The following is a 20,435-nucleotide window of genomic DNA, read 5'->3' as shown; positions in this document are numbered from 1 at the left end:
AACTAAAATTCAATTGTATAATATGCCCAAGGTTTCATCATAGCTACTAAGAGGCAGAGTAGAGATTAAAACGTACTAGTACTTTTCCGCCCCCAGCCACCATCACAAGTGCACTCCTTAATCTCCTTATCTCACCCATCCCCTCTCTACACGTCCCCTCTAGCAACCACCAGTTTGTTCTCTATAGTTCTTGGTTTGTCATCTCCCTTGCTTATTTTTTTTTTTTTAAGATTTTTGTTTATTTGAGAGAGAAAGTGAGAGAGAGCATGAGAGGGGAGAAAGTCAGAGGGAGAAGCAGACTCCCCATGGACCTTGGAGTCTGATTCAGGACTCGATCCCAGGACTCCAGGATCATGACCTGAGCTGAAGGAAGTCGCTTAACCAACTGAGCCACCCAAGCATCCCATCTCTTGCTTTTTAACTTTGTTCATTTGTTCTGTTTCTTAAATACCACACTTGAGTGTAATCACATGGTATTTTAGTCTTTCTCTTTTGACTTATTTGACTCTGTCTCTATTTGACTTATTTTATTTAGTATTATACACTGAAGCTCCATTCATGTTGCTGCAAACGGCAAGATTAAACTGGTAATAAATAAAACTAGTAGTTTTATCCAGGAAGAAAGGAAATTATTACAACAGAAGGTTAATGAAACTTCACCATTCTGTCCTTTTCCTAAACCTAAATGTGTTTTTCCAGTATCTTGAAGAAAAATCAGGTGTTAAAGTAGGAGGTTAAACACACTAGTTTTGGAAAACAAAACAAAACAAAATCACTAGTTTTGGAATTTAAAGCAGATTATGACATTTAATGTTCACACGTCTACTACCTAGCAATTATCATCTCTACTTTACGAGGCTAATAGAAGTTAAGAGAAGTAATAAAATACTCGGCCCAAGACTGCAAAGAAATTAATGGCAGAGAGAGAACAGCAGCACCTCAGGCCCATTAGGTTCCAAAACACTTTCCACTACAACGTGAGAATTAGTTTTATTGGAAGCATTAGGTAACAGCAATTTTTATCACTCTTCAGAAGTCATTTATATAATTTGAAAAGGAGACTGCTTGGCCACTGGGAGAAAAAAAGGGCAAATTCATGTCTTAAGGAACACTAATATTTAATTTAGAATTAACTAATTTAAAAAACTGAATTGTTTCAATGGTTAGTAAAATACTGAACACCTTACCTATGTATTTTCTCAAAACAACTTGTGCTGCTGGAATAGCATTCATCTGAACAATGTTGTACCGGTACAGCTCTGTATCTCTGTTGCTTTTGTCTTGCAGTGTCGTACAGACCCAGTATGCATAACCTATTGCTCCCTCAGTCTATAAAAGGAGACAAAGTTAACAAGTAAACGTAGGATAATAAATATACCAATAAAAATTATAAAACAGTAGATTTCAACACAGTAAATATCACATCTTAGTCTTAAGTCCCCCCAAAGTGCCTCTAAATGAAGACTCACTATGATTCAGTACAACTAAGAGCATATTTAAATTACTTGCTCCAACTAAGTAGAAGAATCAAATGGGATTTAAATAAAGTGCAGAGAACAGTGTCACCCAATGGGGTTGATTTCCTTCCTCTCAATACTGCTCTTACAGACGAAACTAATAATTACCAATCTAAAGGGTTCTAAAACACTTTCATAAATAATCAAGAAATGTCAACCAAATCTAGTCCTTATCTCACATTGGTTTTTCCTAGAGTCTCGGTTTCAATTCTGAATGACTACTTTATCTATTAAATTCTATGTCATTTCTTCATCAGCTTTTGAAAGATAACAGAAAACAAAAATGAGAAGTTCTTTAAAGACAGCGTATCTGTTTCTAAGACAGAATAAAGAGTAGAGACAATTGACATTATTAACATCTGATGCCACTCTGTATTCATTTTCTCAACAAGCATAATACTTAATTCATTAATGAATCCTTAAGAATGGTCAAATTCTTACATGCATACTGAGTTCTGTAGTGTGCCTGAAAAGATCCATAGTGTCATAACTTCCAACTGTCTCAGCAATAAGAGCCTATAGAAAAAAAAAAGAGGTTCTTAATGTGTTTAAAAGGAATAATAACATAAGTGAAACTATTTGGAAGAATCAAAGGTATACTAGCTATGCTTAAAAGCAGAGCTAATTTAAAAGCAGAGCTAATTTCTTTCTTTTTTTTTTTTTTAAGATTTTTATTTATTTATTTGACAGAGAGAGATCACAAGTAGGCAGAGAGGCAGGCAGAGAGAGAGGAAGGGAAGCAGGCTCCCTGCTGAGCAGAGAGCCGGATACGGGGCTCGATCCCAGGACCCCAGGATCATGACCTGAGCCAAAGGCAGAGGCGTAACCCACTGAGCCACCCAGGCGCCCCGCTAATTTCTTTTTTAATTTGTTCCCATGGCTCAAAGGACCAGAATGACTTATTTTTTTGTTTTTTGTTTTTTTGGTTTTTTTTAAGATTTTACTTATTTATTTGATAGAAAGAGACAGCCAGGGAGGGAATACAAGCAGGGGGGGTGGGAGAGGGAGAAGCAGGCTTCCCACCAAGCAGGGACTCCGATGTGGGGCTCCATCCTAAAACCCTGTGATCACAACCTTAGCGGAAGGCCACCCATGTGCCTCCCAGAATGACTTGTTAAATTGGCCCTTAAACTGGAAAATGCTTTCAGAATTCCATCTGCAATCAGGTAGTAGTGGAATAATCCACATAAAATTCCTCAGAACACTGATGAAGTTGCACTACCTTCTCTCTTCCTTTTCACCCTTGATCCGTTCATACCAGTGCTTGTCCGGAGTCCTCAGATTCACCTAGATAAGATTTTTGTTTTTGTTTTTGTTTTTTTTTTTTTTTTTTTATGGCCAGACTTCTGGTTTCTACGGACCTGAGGTAGAGTCTCAGCATATTTATTTTTTGAAGTGCCTCAGAATTTTAATAACATACCTGTACTTTAAATTTATAGACTATGAGGTAAGTTAAAATTACTTTCAAACTCATCTATCTTTTATAAAAAAATCATATATTACTAATATTATTTAAGAAATAATATTAAGTCTCACTTTTACTGTTACCATTTAATTGAACCTACTAGTTAATATCTGAAATAAATTATTTTTAAAAATAAAAGGAATTTAAAAATTAAAAAAAAAATTACTTAGATGGCTCTGATTAGCATCCAAAATCTCCTGACCCAGAGCAGTACTACTCAAAGTCAAGTACCTGGACCAGCGCCAGCACCTGGGAACAGTTAGAAATGCAAACTCTTGGGCCCCCTGACTCCAGTAACTTACACAGAGATTAGTAGTAATGCCATTGCTCCCAGATGCTACCACAGTCCATAGAACCATAGTTCATAGAGTTACCTTTCTAACTCTACTTGCTTCACTCTACTTGCTTTGGGTCAAATTCACTAGAATTTGACCCAAAAATCAAAAGTAGAATAAAACATATCTAAATTCTGATTATTAATTTCCTGATTTGGGTGATGCTCCTGCTATTCTCTGAACCAAAACAATCAACCACTTACTAATTCATTACAACTTCTCACCTAGTAAGACCCTGGGGGCCATCAGCCAAGCCCCTTCTTTTTCAAGGTAGAAAAATGAAATCTAGCAGTGATATGTTCAGATAAAACAATCAGGTCAGTGATGGACTCGCATTTGTAACCAAGTATCCTGATTCCTATTTGGCAATACACAAATCTAGAGTGTGAACAGAAGAACAATGTTCATAAACCACCATTAAATCAAATATGAAGGTTTTACAGAAAATGGGAAAACATAATCAGAATGATCTTGGTCAATGTTAATGTTTTTGGTGAATGTGCATTTAAGTAACAGAGTTCTGGGTTTTTGGTTTTTTGGGTTTTGTTTTTAGCTCAAAGCCTCCTCACCCCAGACCAAAGCTTAATCATACAAGTTGCATGACCCTAGGCACAATACTTAGGATCTCTAAACTTTAATTTCCCCATCCATGAAAAGTTTAATAACAACCACCATCTCAATGCACTGATGGAAGATTAACTGAAATAACATATACAAAGAGACTAGCACAGTGACTAGCACAAAGGAAGTCCTCAAATGTTACCTGTTATCATTATTATCATTGTTATTTGTATTAATAGTTACTTATACCACTTAACATTAATAGGTTGTTTATATCCTGGATTATTAATAAACATATATATCTTACTTGTCCAATCCAGCACATTAAGTAAGATGGATCAAGAGATTGAGCCATTTTGAAAGCTTCATGAGCTTGCTAGGAAAAAAAGTAAAAAAAAAATAACATGTCATTTTATTAACTTAGTATTGAACTGCTTGTGTTTAAAAAGCATAAGAGAATAAGATAAATCACACTTGTCAACATAAACACTTATAAATCTAAGATTTCATTGTTTAAACAAAACTAGCAATGTTTAAAACCGTGTTTTAACTACCCAGTCTTAAAAACCTCTAGATACAACAGATCTCTCTACCAGCTTAGGGGTTCCGGTCCCCACTGAAAGGGCAATACAGGCGTGTACCTTATAGTCTGTAGAACCTCTAACCAATCACCCATCCATTTGCTAGCCACAGTTTGACAGAAGTACCACCTACCGCCTCCTGAAGCTTAACTGGCAGGATAAAAACTAACAAACAATGATGCATATCTGTTACTGGATGAAAAAAGAATGAGCAACATAAACCTGTGCCAAGCAGTCAGGAAACTTTAAAGATACCTCACTTGGATTCATTAAGTTACTTGCTTATTTTTCTGCTCCAAACACTTATTGTTACATGCTGCCTGATACTCTACTCAGTAATCTGTACGTGACGGCAAACAGTCTTATTTTTCTTATGAAAAAGGTAGTTCATGGACAGCAACTGAGTTGTGCTATCATAAAACTACATTCATAGTTTATTAACTAAGATTTAGCTTTGTTTAAATTTTTAAAAAATACTTTCACATTTTAAGATCCAAATTAATATTCTCCTTCATTCTGTTTACAGTTTTTGAAGCAATCTAGGAGTGACTTAATTTATCCCTGAAAATATTACTGAAGCTATTTTAAAAGGATGATATTCAATATAACAGCCGAGACACAAAATTGTGCAGATGTGCTATTATCTACAGATTTATGGAAACTTTCTTTTTTAAAGATTTTATTTATTTATTCAACACAGAGAGGCAGGAAGCGGGGCGGGGGGTAAGCAGGCTCCCCGCAGAGCAGAGAGCCCAATGCGGGGCTCGATCCCAGGACCCTGAGATCATGACCTGAGCCAAAGGCAGAGGCTTAACCCACTGAGTCATCCAGGAGTCCCAGATTTATGGAAACTTTTAAATGTGACCTACAGACACATTTCCAATTACTGTATTTCACATTCTTTAATATGTAACTGTTCAGGCATGACAAATTACATTGTGGCATCTAAAGGAATTAATATACACTAAGAAAACCCAACATAATCATAAAACCAGAATTTCCTCAGTTGTGTGGAAAGGAAAATAAATCTTACCCGTTCACTATTCATATCTATAATAAACCAAATGTCATCAATTATCTAGCATACAGGAGAGCATGCTGAATAGACAATAATATTCAAAGTAATTCCCCACAAGAAGATGAGCGATTACAAAGAGGTCATAAATAAAGAACGTTTTTACTTTTAATTTGACAAAACAGAAAACACATTTACCTCAATGTTTTCATTTGCAAGGTATAACACTCCCAAGTTGGTCCATGCAACAGCATTCTAAAAAAACACATATATACACAATTAGGTTCCTGCCTACATGGCAGTCTCAGAAAATTATTAACACTAAATTCTTAAGTTCTTTATCATTGATAGACACAAAGAACACCCACAATTTGTTCCGACTGGATAGACTTGATGAAACAGTGTTGAGCAAGGGCGTAATTTCTAATACCTGAAAAATACAGAATTTGATGAAACTGAACTTTATTACCTAAAACCATCTTCTAAAAATATTGAAATGTTACTCAGTTCTTACCATTGTGACATGAAACCACTCCAAGAGCATTCCAGTATAAGTGATTTTTACTGTCAAGTCTCACTGCCTTTTTCAGACACTGAAAAGTAAAATTGGGTTAGTTTTTATATCTTGAAACATCAGCATTTATATCAAGATAAATGTGGTTTTACATGAAAACACAAGAGTATCTACTTTATCAAAAACATCTATCAGAAAAGCACTTTGTTTTTTAAAAAGCTTATAAAAAATTTCTCAAAACCGTACATGTAAAGATTTCTCCAACAACTCTTTAGGATCATTTGTATTGCTGCCTGTTTCTGCTAGATGTTGTGCTTGGCGATAATAATTAATTCCAAGGTCACACCATGTATTAGATGTAGACATCAGTTTTAACGCACGACCATAACACCTATGGAAATATAAAAATAAATGTTACTTTTTGTTTAAAATGTCCTAATTCAAAGTGAATGTCATTAACTAGCAATCTTTGTGAATTACCTTCCTCCAAGATGGAGGAGCTCGTTCTTCTTTAATACTTGTTTGCCTTCTTTCTGACCTAAAAGGACTCCTAAAACAGTAACATTCACTTTAGATGGTGACACAGCATACAGACTGGTACAAGCATCCCCAACTAGCTTCCAAAGGCAAGAGACATCAGCTTGATGTTGCAGAGCCCTAAAGAAAACAAACAGTGTGATTCTTATAAATTTTTTCCAAACAATGGGAAATTTATCTCTCTCATCATAATCTTAATTATGAACTACTTCCTTGGTTAAGTACAGTGCATGCTTTACTAAATTCTTTCTAAATGGACCACATTTTATCACCTCCCTATTAGGAAGAAGAAAGGAAGGGAGGGAAGGGGAAGAACTGATCATTTTAAATGCCAGACATTTTGCAAACATGTGAAGACCATATTTACTGAAGCAAGTAAGACTGAATGCACAAGCTTCAAAGAGTAAGTAAAAATATTAATTATGGTGATAAAGGTCACTTCTTTTTAGAATGAGAAAAATCTCATTCTAATGGATGGAAATGGAAAAATCCATTTGTCTTCAGTTTTCTCTTCTCAAGATCTTAGAAATAAAACACGACAATTTCACTTCAGCCAAATCTCAATAATCAGCTATCAAACAGCTATGGTACTGGCAGATGGACAAGCAGATGGAACATTTCTCATAGACTTTTCTACTAAAAAAGCCCAGCCAAAAACCATTTTCCAATATCTTCCTGAGAAATAAGATTAATTATGGCAGTCATTGCTGAAAGCCCACTGTGAGGATCAGGAGGAAGGACAACACCATTTGTAGTTCCTCTGCCCAAATACCTTAGCATAATTTCTAAAATTGACAGAATGATAGAGAGCATAATGCTAAGTGAAATAAGTCAGTCAAAGAAAAGCAAATACCATATGATTTTACTCATATGTGAGATATAAGAAACAAAACAAATGAGCAAAGGGAAAAAAAAAGAAAAAAAAAAAAGAGGGACAGACCAAGAAACAGATTCTTAGCTAAAGAAAACAAACTGATGGTTACCAGAGGGGTGGTAGGTAGGGGAATGGGGAAATAGGGGAGGAGAATTAAATAGTACACTTGTGGTGGTGAAAAGAGGTAAAATAAAGTAAAATAAAAAATACCTAAAAATAAAAAATAGAATTGACAGTATGAAAGAAGAAAATAGAGTGGAAAGAGAAACAAGTAATTTCAACAGCCTAAATTCTTATTTTCTTTAAAGCTCAACTAAAAAAATAAAACATCTGTAAAGTGAAATAAGTTCTATCATGCTTACATAAGAATTATGGTAATATGAGCTTTTAAGTCTAGAAGTAAACATAAATTTGGGGATTATCACTTTAAAAGTTTCATAGACCTCCATTTAATTGGCCATGAATGCTATAGGCTACCCAGAACACAATTTCCCATTGTTAGAAAGGCAGTATATGTATTTCAAATATCATCACTGAAAGGTTCACATTTACTCTTAAATACTAGTTCAAATGAAGCATGCCCTCTTTACAATATCCTGTCCTCTTTGGAAAGATCTCTATTATGTGAGACTTGAAAAGTAGAGATAAAAATCTGTGGGAGAGAAAAGGCTAAGGTTTTCTTTTCATATTTGGTTCATACTCAAAATCAATTCTGGAGCAACCAAATCAATAGGAACCAGAAGAGAAGGCAAGTAGGAAAAGAAAGGAAGGGGAGCACGAGAAAGATGTCTAAGAAAAGAATAATTCAAATATATGTGTAACAGACTTTTAAAGATCATCTAACACAACACTTCTATTTAGCTAGTGACTTTACAGTTCTAAATACCAGATTTACTCAGCTTTTTCTGATTCCTTTAATATTAGACATCACTTTTTTTCCTACACAGATTCTCTTCAGGAAAAATGAGATTGCTCATTTCCCCTCAACTGCAACCCTACCAATATACCTAAAACAGGCCCTTACTATCAAATAGAACACTGATACGTTGTATCCAAGCTGCCACTTCCCTGACAGACTGCTCCCCACCCTTCCCTAGCATCTAGCATGTCAGCTGCTACTAAGAGCAAGAAATTCTATCTGTTCCCCAATGCAAAATTAATACAATATGTATGGTACAGAATTCATTGTCTAGTCCCTTATTCTTTGTGTTTGATATTCTGAATAATGATTCTTTTATCTAACAGAATAAACACAGAAAAATTTTCTAACTTTGGCTTTATTATAATTCTAGAAAATAAATACAATGAATAATAAGAATAATACTAACCAAGTAAAATATTCCAGTGCTTTTTCAATGTAGTCTACAGCTTTCCCATCAAGATAATCGACGAGAGCTGCTTTTGCCATCATGAGATGGCATTCGCCCAAACCTAAAACCAGGTTAAGTTTTTAGTTATTAAAACACATACAAGAAACACTCAGAATAAAGTTGAAAAAAAAACAAAACATAGTGGTGTGATATTAAAGCCACTTTCCAAAAACAAAACTCAGTAGTATTGTATAAAAACTATCTTTAAGTATGGTCTTGCATACATTTAGTATGGAATTTAAATGGCAAGGTTCTATTGGAGTAAACATGTACTAAAAGTGATAAAAATCTATGGAAAAGAATTTCCTTGGCTTTGGGAAAGTTACTTAACTCAAAACCTCAGCTTTGAAAATGCTACTGAATGCTTCTCTCCTTCATCTTACTATTTATTAACTACTATGAAATAAGATTTTTTTATATTCAAAACTGGATAGCAAACTATACTAAAATTTAAATGAAATAGCAAGTGCCCAATAAAGATTTAATAATTAATAAATTAATTTCACTTGAGGAGATTTTTTCAAAATTTAAAAAGAAGTTTTCAAGATCTAAGTCACGTATCACTTTCAACATACACTATTTCTGACTTAAACCATAATTGTTTCATTTAAAAAGGAAAAAGATATGGAGTAAAGGACATGTAATGGGCTCCAGGTTTTTAAAAATGGTTAGATATAATCATATAAAATTTAGATTATATATGGATGGTGGCATTTTACTTTATATTACCAAAAATCATTTGTTCAGAAGGAGTAGATATATACAGACAAAATGAAATTAATTTAGATAATAACAAAACAATATAAGTTGTCCCTGAAGTTCAAAAACATGAAAAAAAAATCTCCTAGAAGTTAAAAAGTAATTAAAATGTATTGAAATTTTATGAAGATATAGTAAATTAATTATTAAAATATTAGAGCAGGGAAACTCTTGTTTTAGAGATCCACCAAATAGCTATCATACTATCTGATCTACAAGTTAAATATTTATCCTATTACTATTTATGTACTGTTATGAAACAGATTTGATTTTTCTATATTCAAATCTATGTAACAAGTCATACTGTAAGAGGTCCATGAAAAAAGAAACCTTGCTGTTGACAAAAGAAATCCTTTTCAGGTTACAAAATACATTCCGGAAGACATTTACTCAAGGATTTTAAACTCTAGTATCACAAGTCAAGGGGGTATTAAAAAATTACCTTTCAAAGCTGGCACATAATCTTCTTTCTTTTTAATGATCAGCTGGTATTGAGCTACCGCCTCCTTATATTTGCCTAGGATTTGCTGTATTGCTGCAACCTTAAACACACTGTATGTGGATTCTGGGTTCAGCTCACTGGCTTTTGTGAAGGATTTCAAGGCTGTCGTATAGCCACCTCTGCTTAAGTATGCCTCTCCTAATGACTCCCAACAATTGAAGTCCTTTGGGTCTGCCCTTAATGCTGCCTGTAAACTAAAATTTCAGTAAATAGTAAGTGAACTAAAGGTAAAAGAACTACTTCCACATCTGAAAAGAAAATAAAAAATAAATAATTCAACTGAATCACATATAACCATGGTTCCTTCTATTTATAAAAGTGCTATTTAAAACAGGTATACGGGACAACTAGGTGGCTCAGTTAGTTGAGTGACGACTCTTGATTTCAGCTCAGGTCATGATCTTGGGGTTGTGGGATGGAGCCCTGTCTTGGGCTCCACACTCAGCAGGAAGTCTGCTTGAGATCCCCTCTCTTTCTCTGCTCCTCCCTCCTCCCTTTATGCATTCTCTCTCTCAAATAAATAAATAAATCTTTAAAAAAATAAAGCAGCTATACTTTTTCCTTTTACAACTTGAACATATATTTTTATAACTTGAATATTTTAATACTAAGAAATTTTATTATAAATTTGGAATGAATAAGAACAAAATATCTTTTCAAACAAGTGCTGTTCAGAATTTTTTTCCTTGACTATCTGGAAGAATTCCAGTTTCCCACCAGAATAGGTATGTATCTCCATATGCCTCATGACAAGTAATAATACCCCACTGATCCTTCCACCAAAACAGAAATATCACAGTATTCTAGGTATTGATATAAATCAGAAACTTTATCTTAATCCAAATATACATATGTATATATATACATATATATATTTGTTAATGTTCTCACAAACTGGAGGGGGTAAAAATAACTGCTACAACAATTTGTTAGGTTCAGAAAAAAGGTACTTTCTAATCCTTTCTAAAAAGAAAATATACAAGGCTTATAATTAATTGTGATCATTCACATTTAAGTACTTACATTTTAATCTTTCAGTGTAACTGTAGTAATGAAATTTATCTCTTGCAGTATAACCAAAAAATTTTATATACAGACAGACAAAGGTCTTATAAACTTAATTAAATTGATAGAGAGATGCTGTGTTCTCATTACTAGGAAATGCTAAGGCTCTGTTATACTTCCTTATAAACAGAAAGTCTTTGTTCTTCATTTTTTTAAATTGAAGTACAGCTGACGTAAAATATTATATTAGTTTCAGGTGTATAACACACTGATTTGAAACTTACAGACACTATGAAATGTTCACCATGATAAGTGTAGTTGATAAATATATTTACCCTCTGTCACCAAAGTTATTACAACACGACTGACTATATTCCGTATGCTGTACTTTTCATCCCTGTGACTTATTTATTTTATAATGCTAAGGCTGTATCACTTAACCCCCTTCCCCTACATCTTCTTTTTATTATGTATTTGTTATTACTAAATATATTTTATTTATTCTTTTTTTTTTAAAGTAAGCTCTGTGCCCAACATGGGGCTTAAATTCAAGACCCTGAGATCAAGAGTCGCAAGCTCCACCAACTGAGCCAGCCAGGCTCCCCTATTTCATTTATCCTTAAGTATAGTTGAAACCAAATGACTAAAAATGAGCTGCACCACATGCACACGAAGATGGCAAATCTATCTCCTGCCCCAAAACAAAGCATGTCATGGGGAGAACAATAAAAGTATCAGCCTCATTCCTGAAGTTTCCACTGAGCCCCATCATATGTGTAACACTTAGAAGACTTCACTTCATTAGAATGGCTACCTCCTTAACAAATGGACATCATTTAATTTATTTTTGCAATTTCAGTGTCTTGCACATAAAAAGAACCGATCAACTATAAGCAAATTTTGCTACTCCTTCTCTCAAAATATAACCTGGAATGAGGCAATTTGTGAAGTCCACTTCGGGTATACAGAGAGTTTAATTAAAAAAATAATATGTTAATAGTTTAAATGTAATAAGGTGCCTTACTCAGCCACAGCCTGAGAATGCTGACCAGCTTTCAAATAGTATAGTCCTCGCCTAAGCCAGGCCCATTTTGCTGTTCCAGCACTTGCCCTTTGAGTTACTGCTGTGAGGATAGCTAAGGCAGTTTCCTGAAATTAAGAAAAGACTAGTATTAGAGATCTCAAATACCATAAAAGTATGCAACACCTATGTAAAGTACCCAAACATATTTTCATTTACCGCTTCTGATTTTTTAAACTTACACCAGTATATACTCAAACTACGGTTTCAAAAATAAGTGATGAGTAATATAATGTCTGCCAATGAAAAGAAAATTTACTCCCTAACAGTGGCAAAAATATTTCTATTGTGTCTACAAAGAAAAAATTTAAAAAATAGTAAACTTCGGGACGCCTGGGTGGCTCAGTTGGTTGAGCAGCTGCCTTCAGCTCAGGTCATGATCCCAGCGTCCTAGGATCGAGTCCCACATCCGGCTCCTTGCTTGGCGGGGAGCCTGCTTCTCCCTCTGCCTCTGCCTGCCACTCTGTCTGCCTGTGCTCGCTCTCGCTCCTCTCTCTCTGACAAATAACTAAAATTTTTAAAAAAAAATAGTAAACTTCAAGTACACATATATAAAAATATTTCTAAGGGTTTAAGTTATTAGACATACCATCTCTTCAAGCTCCACACTTAAGTCAACTGCCGCAGCCCCAGATTCAGCATCAGTATCATCTAATTCAAAAGCTTTCCTATAACAGCCACGGGCTCTGTTTTTATCTCCTACCACATCTCTGTAGTAATGACCTAAATAGCGGAAAACTCTGCCCATGTATGGATCCAGTCTGGCAGCCTTTGAAATAAAGATTGATAGTAACACATTATTAAAGCTTGTCTGTGTGGTTCTCTTTAAAAACACGAAAGATAAATACATAGGTTAAAAGAAAAATGGAACACCTTTGTTAACCACAGAAAAATATGCCAACATGTCCCTTAATGTAAGATTTAAAGCAACAGGAGAGCTGGTTGTTACTACTTACAGAATGTAAACAAGTGTAAAAACATTATTTCTTTGTTAAAAATAAATGTGAAATTAGCGTTATTATTACATTAACCTTCTTCTATGCATCAAGGTAAGAATGTAAGACTTCAGATCTTTAACATCTAAAATATGAGAAATTAAACATATGGAAGTATATATGCCCATATTGTCGTGGAAATTACCTAAAAACAGTATTTTTCTCCAGAGATAATTATGTCCCATCTTCTATAATGTGTGTTTCTGAAATAAGTAACTTCTACATTTTTTATTTTCTCCTTGAAAACCCACATAACATTCTCACAAAATCTAATGTGTAAGAGATGAAACACCAAATAACTCTAGTTTAAAAAAACAAACAAACAGTTCAGGGGTGTCTAGGTGGTGCGGTCGCTTAACTGTCTGACTCCTGGTTTCGGATCAGGTCATGGTCTCATGGTTGTGAGATGAAGCCCTGCGTTGGGCTCTGCACTCAGCATGAAGTCTGCTCGAGATTCTCTCTCCCTCTCTCCCTCTGGCCCTCCCTTTCATGCCCTTGCTCTCTCTCTAAAACAAATAAATTTAAAAAAATAAATAAAAACAGTTCAGAAAACAGTAATTTTAAGTGCCTAACTTATATGATTATTATTTATTTTATTATAAATCCATTTCAACTAAGAATTTAATAGTAGCATTTGTTTTACCTTTAGAAAGTGGGTAAGAGTCTTTGTTTTATCTTTTCTTGTTTCTTCATTCATGAACCAATATGTTAACCCAAGTTGGTAATGATATTCAGCAACTTCAGCATCTTTCTCAAGAGCCCTCTGAAAACTAAGTCACCAAAGGGAAGTAAGAAGATACACAGAAAACACACACATGCACACAATGTAGAAAACTCCTGGTTGGGACAAAGTTGGAGTTATTCAAAGATGCTAAATCAGAAGTAAGTTACTACTTTAGAATTTAGATCACAATGAGAAAAAAATTTTTTGAAGAGAAGCTTATAAAAGCACAATGCCTTTTAGCTTTACCAGTGTGCTAAGCATTTAGGAGAACACATCAAACACTGTTCTACTCACTGACCATTATGATCAGCTAGTTAAATTTCATACCCATTACAGAATTTTCTTACAGGTACTGTGCTACATGTTATATACATTTCTTTAAAATACTAATGCTTATGCAGACCATATTACACAAAATAGATCTTTATCAAACTACTCATTTTGAATTTTAGAGAAATACAGTAATTTAAGATATGACTAGATCTATGTGCAGTCTAAACATATCCTTACCATTTCTCTGCTTGTGGATAGTCCTTTTTGGTAAAATGAATCAAAGCTTCCAGGGCATGAACTTCAGCTAGGTCAGGGTAAGAAGAGAGAAGGTCTTCCATAATCTATAAAGTAGACAGATATCTGTCAATTCTTTATCCAAATTAAGTCATTTGTAGCTTTAAAAAAATTCAAAATTTAGGGAACCTGGGTGGCTCAGCTGTTTAAGCATCTGACTCTTGATTTTGGCTCAGGGCACGACCTCAAGGTTGAGACAAAGCCACAGTCAGGCTTTGTGTTGGGAGTGGGCCTACTTGAGATTCTCTCTCTCTCCCTCTCCCTTTGCCCCTCCCCAACCAAAAAAATTCCACTTTGAATGAAAAAAACCAACCTTAGAAGCTTCATCTAATGAACCTTTGTTCAGGTAGGCCAAGCTTTTAAGAACCAAAAGTCCTGGGATATTATTTGCATCAGAAACCTAGAAAATAATTATAAAGAGATTAAGTCTCTTTTAACACAGAGCAGCAATGTTTGCTTTAATTAAAGAATGATCATAGAAGAACACAGAGTAAAGACATACAGGTCCTTATTTTTAACACTATGAACACACTCATTCTTTATAACCTTTTTATTAGAGAAAATTTCAAAAACATTTCAAAAAAATTAGAGAAAAGTATATTAATCCCACATGTACTCATTATCCAGCTTCAAAATTATAAACTCAAAGTCAATCTTTTCTCATCCATACCTCCACCCATTTCACTACACTCCTTCTTAGATTACCCCAGATATTATAACTTTTCTTCTGATACTTTACAATATATATCTAAAAAGTTCATTTTTATATAACATAATTGTACTACCATTATAAACACCTTGCCAAAACCAACAATACATCCTTACTATCATCAAAAAACTATCAAGTGTTCAAATTTCTCAGTTGGCTCAGAAAATATTTAAGATTTTGTTTTAATCAAAATCTGAATAAGGTATATGCATTTCAAGAGATGGTCTCTTAAGTCTCAATCTACAGTGCTCCCTTCCATTCTTTTTTCCTCTCTTACAATTTAATTGTTGAAAAATATGGGCCGCTTGTCACAATTTCTGAGTCTGGATTTTACTGAATGTATTCCCATGGTCCTGACATGTCCTTTGGTCCCCCATATCTTCTATAAATTAGTAGTTAGGCCTCAACACATAACGTGATTCAGTTTTGATGCTTTGGCAGGAATACTTCACGTGTACATGCACTTGGTTACGTATGGTTTTCTCTTGGGTGATGTTGTTTAGCAACCACTGATCTTCAATGCCTAGATCTATTAATTCATTATGGACTGCAAAATGGTGATTTTCTAATTCTGCATTTCTTCTTTCCTTACTGATGGAATATTTCAATAACAAAAAATCCCCCCCCATTATCTATTTGATTATTCTGAGCAACAGTTCATAAAGGAAAGGCAAGATAAATACTTTGAATCTTGCCAAATGGTTTCTTAGCATCCTCCAAAGAGTTTCCAATAGAGGATTTTATTGATTTTTTTTGTACCATCTGGAATACATGAATTTAAACTTAAAACCCATTTGATATCTTTCCACCCACAGTAATTACTGGTGCTCAAACTAACCTTTAGACAGTGACAACCAACCCATGGTAGTTCCTAAGCCTTTCTAGTATAATTCTAGAAGTCTTTTTTATAGTTTCCTTGCTTTCTAGCATTCTAAGATGTCCTGGGCTCATCCTGTATATTTGCTGTTTCAGACATGGACATTATCAGCTCTCCAAGAAGCTTTTCTTTGTGTGTGTGTGTGTGTGTGTGTAAACAAACAAAAAGACTGAAAAGACCTCCTCAAATCATTCACACAAAATACATTACTGGTAGAAGGCAAGTAGAAAATAAGAAATTAAAATAATAGTTCTTGAAGGATGCTGACAAATGTTCTAATTTTAATGAAATATTATGAAATGCAAAGTCCTTTGAAATATACAAAACAATGATATTTTAAAAATTCAAAACTCCACAATAATTGAGTGATATAATTTTAATTTTAGACCAAAATAGCCTTTAGTGAACAAAAATTTTAAAAGCACCATGTTGTTATAATTCACAATTTACTAGCTTTTTGCCAGGGATTTTCAAATTGCTTGAAACAAAAACATTAAGAAATAGGATTCCTAGGGCACCTGGGTGGCTCGGTCGTTGAGCATCTACCTTCGGCTTAGGCATGATCCCAGGGTCCTGCTTGGCAGGAAGCCTGCTTCTCCTTCTCTCCCTCCCCCTGCTTGTGTTCCTGCTCTCCCTGTGTTCCTATCAAATAAATAAATAAAATCTTAAAAAAAAAAAAGGATTTCTTCTTAAATATCAATCTCCTTCCGTTTTATTAGACTGAAAAACAAATAAATAATACTATCTACAATGAAGCTACTGTGTCCTTCATTGTTCTTATCAGTAATCTATAAACTCTAAAGGAGGAAAAAATTTAGAACCTCGAATTAATAATAATCAATAAGTAACAGCCTTAGAGGTCCAAAAGAGAAAAGGAGAATAAGAACAAGACTAAAGAAAGAAATTGCATCGTATGAAGAACACTCTAAGTACTTAACCAAAAGGTAAACAAATAACTTCAGTAGTTTCCAAGTGTGTGAATGATTTAGAAAATGCTGATGTGATGAATTCATACCTCTAACGTAAAATCTGTTTATAAATAAATACTTATAAGTGGTTGATGCCTGGTTGACTGCAAAAATAAAATTGGAGGGAAAAACCTGGTAAGACTACCTGATCAAGAGTACAAATTGCTTCCAATGAAGATTCATAATCTGAGAGTTTAATCAAAGCCTCTGCTTTCAAACGGAGACAAAGATTCTTCTGATGAAGACTGCGGCCAGACACACCAAGATTATCTATGTTCTTCAGAGCTGACAAAATTAAGGACATCTGAATGAAGACAACCATATTACTTCATTTTTTTCTTCTTATGGGTGATAAATAATAAATTGGAGATACAATAAGAATAAATTGCCAAAACAACATACATGAAGAATAATTCAGAGCCAAATATAAATTCTTCCCTGAATTCTTTATGGAAATATCTGCTTTTAAAACAGAACAGAACTAAATTTAAAATCTCTATCTTTATGTAACGTGAATACCCTGAAATACAATGGCTATCTGTATCTGCTACACAACAAAGGTTAGCCAAAGCATCAGTACACAACTTAGCCAATGAGGGATACTGAGGGAAAAGAAGTTGAATTCATATGGACCAGGCTGAACTCTTTCTCAACTACAGAGGCTAGGCCACCGGCTGGGTCAAGAGCAGTGAACCACTTTTTATGATTACCTATCCCCTCACATGACCCATCTGACCACATTCAAATAGGCTCCAGATGCCTGAGACTTCTCATATTTACATCAGAGAAATCAAAGGCTCCTGAAGTTCTGGACGCACCAGAAACTGCCTTATTACAGACAGAGCACCTCCACACAAGCCTAAACTGACTGTCAAAATCCCAAGTACAGGGATCCTTTGAAAAATACTGTTAGTTTAAAAGATCATACACAACATGCACATATACTTGGCATTATTTAACCATCTCAATGAAACTTAAATTGGTCAGTAAATTAAAATACAAAATAAAGCATGTAAGTTTCTTTAAACCACTATCTTTTTCTTCTTTAATATAAAAAAGAAACAGGGTTGGCCACCCTTACAGATGTCAGTAATACCTTGATTGCATGAAAGAACAGCTTCCTTAGGTCTATGCATTTTAACTTGGACTTCTGCCAGATGATACCAACCAGCCGTGCAAAGAGGGCTTTCCTTTAATCCTAAAAGGATAAAAGCAATCACAAAATCCAAGCTTTCTATGATTACTGAGAAAAGTGGCAACACCATCTACTCTCCAAATCAGACCCCTCCTCTCCCTTGTCTCTCATATATAATTATTTGCAACATTGATTCCATGCCCCAATCCATTTCTCTACAACTGCTACTTCAGCTCCTATCTCCACCATCTTTATTCCAGACCACTGCAAGTGCTTGCCAGCCACTCCAATTCATTCTCTACACTGTAGCCAGAATAGCTCTACAAATACAAATGGAATTACGGAATTCCCATTTTTAAAACTTCCACAGGTTCCCAGCTGCCCTTAGGATAACATGCAAACTCATTCACAAAGTGTGCAAGGCCCCTCTCCAGTCTCCTTTCTTGACTCTTACTGCTCCCACAGGTCATTCTCAATGTCACTGAACTGCCCTGAATTCCAGCTGTGCTCTCAGTCTCAGGCTATTTGACTCTTGGCTTAAAATGCTCCTCCTACTCTAAGGTGGTATTTGTTACTCATATCTCTATTCGAATGTGAGTTCATCCACAAACATCATACATAGAAAAGTAAGTTAAAGATTCCTAAGGATGGGGGGGCATAGATATAAAATAATTATGCTATGTCTATATCTATGTCTATATCTTTACTTTACAAACAAAAACATTGAGACAAAGAATTTACTTAGTCTTCTCAAGGTCTTGAAATTAACTGGAATCCAGACCTAAGCAAACTCCAGAGTATGTATTTTTTTCACTTCTATCTTAAATATACATTCCTCAGAGAAAGGCCCAAAGATAACTGCCTACTGACTATGCTAGCTAGGATGTGAAGGAGAATTATTCAGATCAGAGGACTGAAAGTTATGAGCAGAAGGAAGGAGGGGAAGGGACAAAAACATGGAAGGAATATGTTTTGTTTCACACAACCAACAGATCCGACGCAGGAACCTGCTAGATGTTTTAACTGATAGCCTTTTGCATGAGCCAATTTGAGACACTTTGAGCTGAGGGCTGCACCAAAGCCCACCAGTGACCCTGAAGTTCTGTTTATCTCACTATAATAATAAGATTTATTGCTGTGGATGAGGTCTTCAGCCATTTTGGTAACATACAATGTATGCACTAGCATGCTAACAAGACAGACATATATAGCTCAACCAAAGTGCCTAATTAATAGCATATGGACTCATTATCTTTGAAAATGAAGCATGGGAGCAGGAAAGGGCAAAAAATCAAACTCAAGAGGTTTGCAAACCTTGTGAAGGAGTTTGTATGTTATCCTAGGGGCAGCTGAAAACCCATGAAAGGTTTTAAGCAGGGGAAGAGAGTACGTATATATTACGTTTCTTAATGTGTACACCAGCTCTCTACCCACACCCCCTAATACACTGAATAAAAGCTTCCTGTATTAACCCCACAGGGAGACACTGCCTTGAGGGCTATTTCCCTGTCTTCTTACTTGTGACAGATGTTGCTTCAACACTTTCTTGGGTTGTGTTCAATTTAATGCACTCCAAGAAGTTATACCCTTGAGTTTGTTCATAACTTAAACCTCACGTTACAGGCTTTATACTGTACACTTACCTTCTGTTAGGTTACTAACAGCATCTTCATACTTTTTGTCTTGTAATGCTTTAATGCCTAAACCAATGAAGCCTGGACCACTTCTGGAATCCATTTCCATTAATCTGCAACAGTACTGCTGTCCTTCATCAGTAAGACTGCCTGGAAAAAAAAAAAGAGAAATTATTAGCATACATACTCCAAATTTCCAATTGCCAAAACTTATATACTTTAAGCTCAAATGCTGTCTTACACATCCTCCACCATATCCTGACTCCAGGAATTCGAAACTTACGTAGACCAACAATACTAAAAAATACTAACATACCATTAAAAAAATTATGCTTCTCCATCTTCTTAAATATTGGAGGTAGAAACCACTTTACCCACTGCAGTATGGGTAAACTGAACCCTCAAACAAGAAACCTGCTCCTACTTGCCACTGCTCTAAGACACATAGCCTCCTGCTTGCCGGCTCTCCTTTTCCTATTCCACAGTAACTTCGCCAACCTCTCTCCTTGGGCAACCGTGCTGCTAGAGACGTAGCAGCCAGGATGTCAAATTGGGCAGATTCTTCCAGAATCCTACGACCAAAATACAGACTACTTGTCAAGATACTGTACAAAAACTTAGTTACATTTTCTTAGGTTTACAAGTTCAGCAGTACTTTTCTGCATTCTTTCAAAAACTTTCTTTTCCTATATAAGTTAATGGTTAAACCT

General features: G+C 35.0%; 1 protein-coding gene across 5 annotated transcripts in view; it reads right to left on the bottom strand.

Moving 5' to 3' along the window:
- TTC37 (tetratricopeptide repeat domain 37) overlaps positions 1 to 20,435 on the bottom strand; it is a 90,261-nt gene that overhangs the window by 45,899 nt on the left and 23,927 nt on the right. For all 5 annotated transcript variants that reach the window (XM_044265366.1, XM_044265384.1, XM_044265346.1 and 2 more), the window contains 18 exons: positions 19,735 to 19,875; positions 18,053 to 18,154; positions 17,102 to 17,241; positions 14,716 to 14,802; positions 14,346 to 14,449; positions 13,755 to 13,881; positions 12,706 to 12,885; positions 12,060 to 12,184; positions 9,971 to 10,224; positions 8,728 to 8,830; positions 6,469 to 6,645; positions 6,235 to 6,379; positions 5,989 to 6,067; positions 5,843 to 5,904; positions 5,673 to 5,729; positions 4,186 to 4,254; positions 1,959 to 2,033; positions 1,188 to 1,329 (listed from right to left, as the gene is read on the bottom strand). In XM_044265366.1, coding sequence (XP_044121301.1) covers positions 1,188 to 1,329; positions 1,959 to 2,033; positions 4,186 to 4,254; positions 5,673 to 5,729; positions 5,843 to 5,904; positions 5,989 to 6,067; positions 6,235 to 6,379; positions 6,469 to 6,645; positions 8,728 to 8,830; positions 9,971 to 10,224; positions 12,060 to 12,184; positions 12,706 to 12,885; positions 13,755 to 13,881; positions 14,346 to 14,449; positions 14,716 to 14,802; positions 17,102 to 17,241; positions 18,053 to 18,154; positions 19,735 to 19,875 — 2,169 coding nt within the window. The remainder of the gene's footprint in view (positions 1 to 1,187; positions 1,330 to 1,958; positions 2,034 to 4,185; positions 4,255 to 5,672; positions 5,730 to 5,842; positions 5,905 to 5,988; positions 6,068 to 6,234; positions 6,380 to 6,468; positions 6,646 to 8,727; positions 8,831 to 9,970; positions 10,225 to 12,059; positions 12,185 to 12,705; positions 12,886 to 13,754; positions 13,882 to 14,345; positions 14,450 to 14,715; positions 14,803 to 17,101; positions 17,242 to 18,052; positions 18,155 to 19,734; positions 19,876 to 20,435) is intronic.

Source organism: Neovison vison, chromosome 1 (genome assembly GCF_020171115.1).
Source record: "Neovison vison isolate M4711 chromosome 1, ASM_NN_V1, whole genome shotgun sequence".
In the NCBI taxonomy this organism is placed as follows: domain Eukaryota; kingdom Metazoa; phylum Chordata; class Mammalia; order Carnivora; family Mustelidae; genus Neogale; species Neogale vison.
This window is presented reverse-complemented; position numbering and strand designations above follow the sequence as displayed.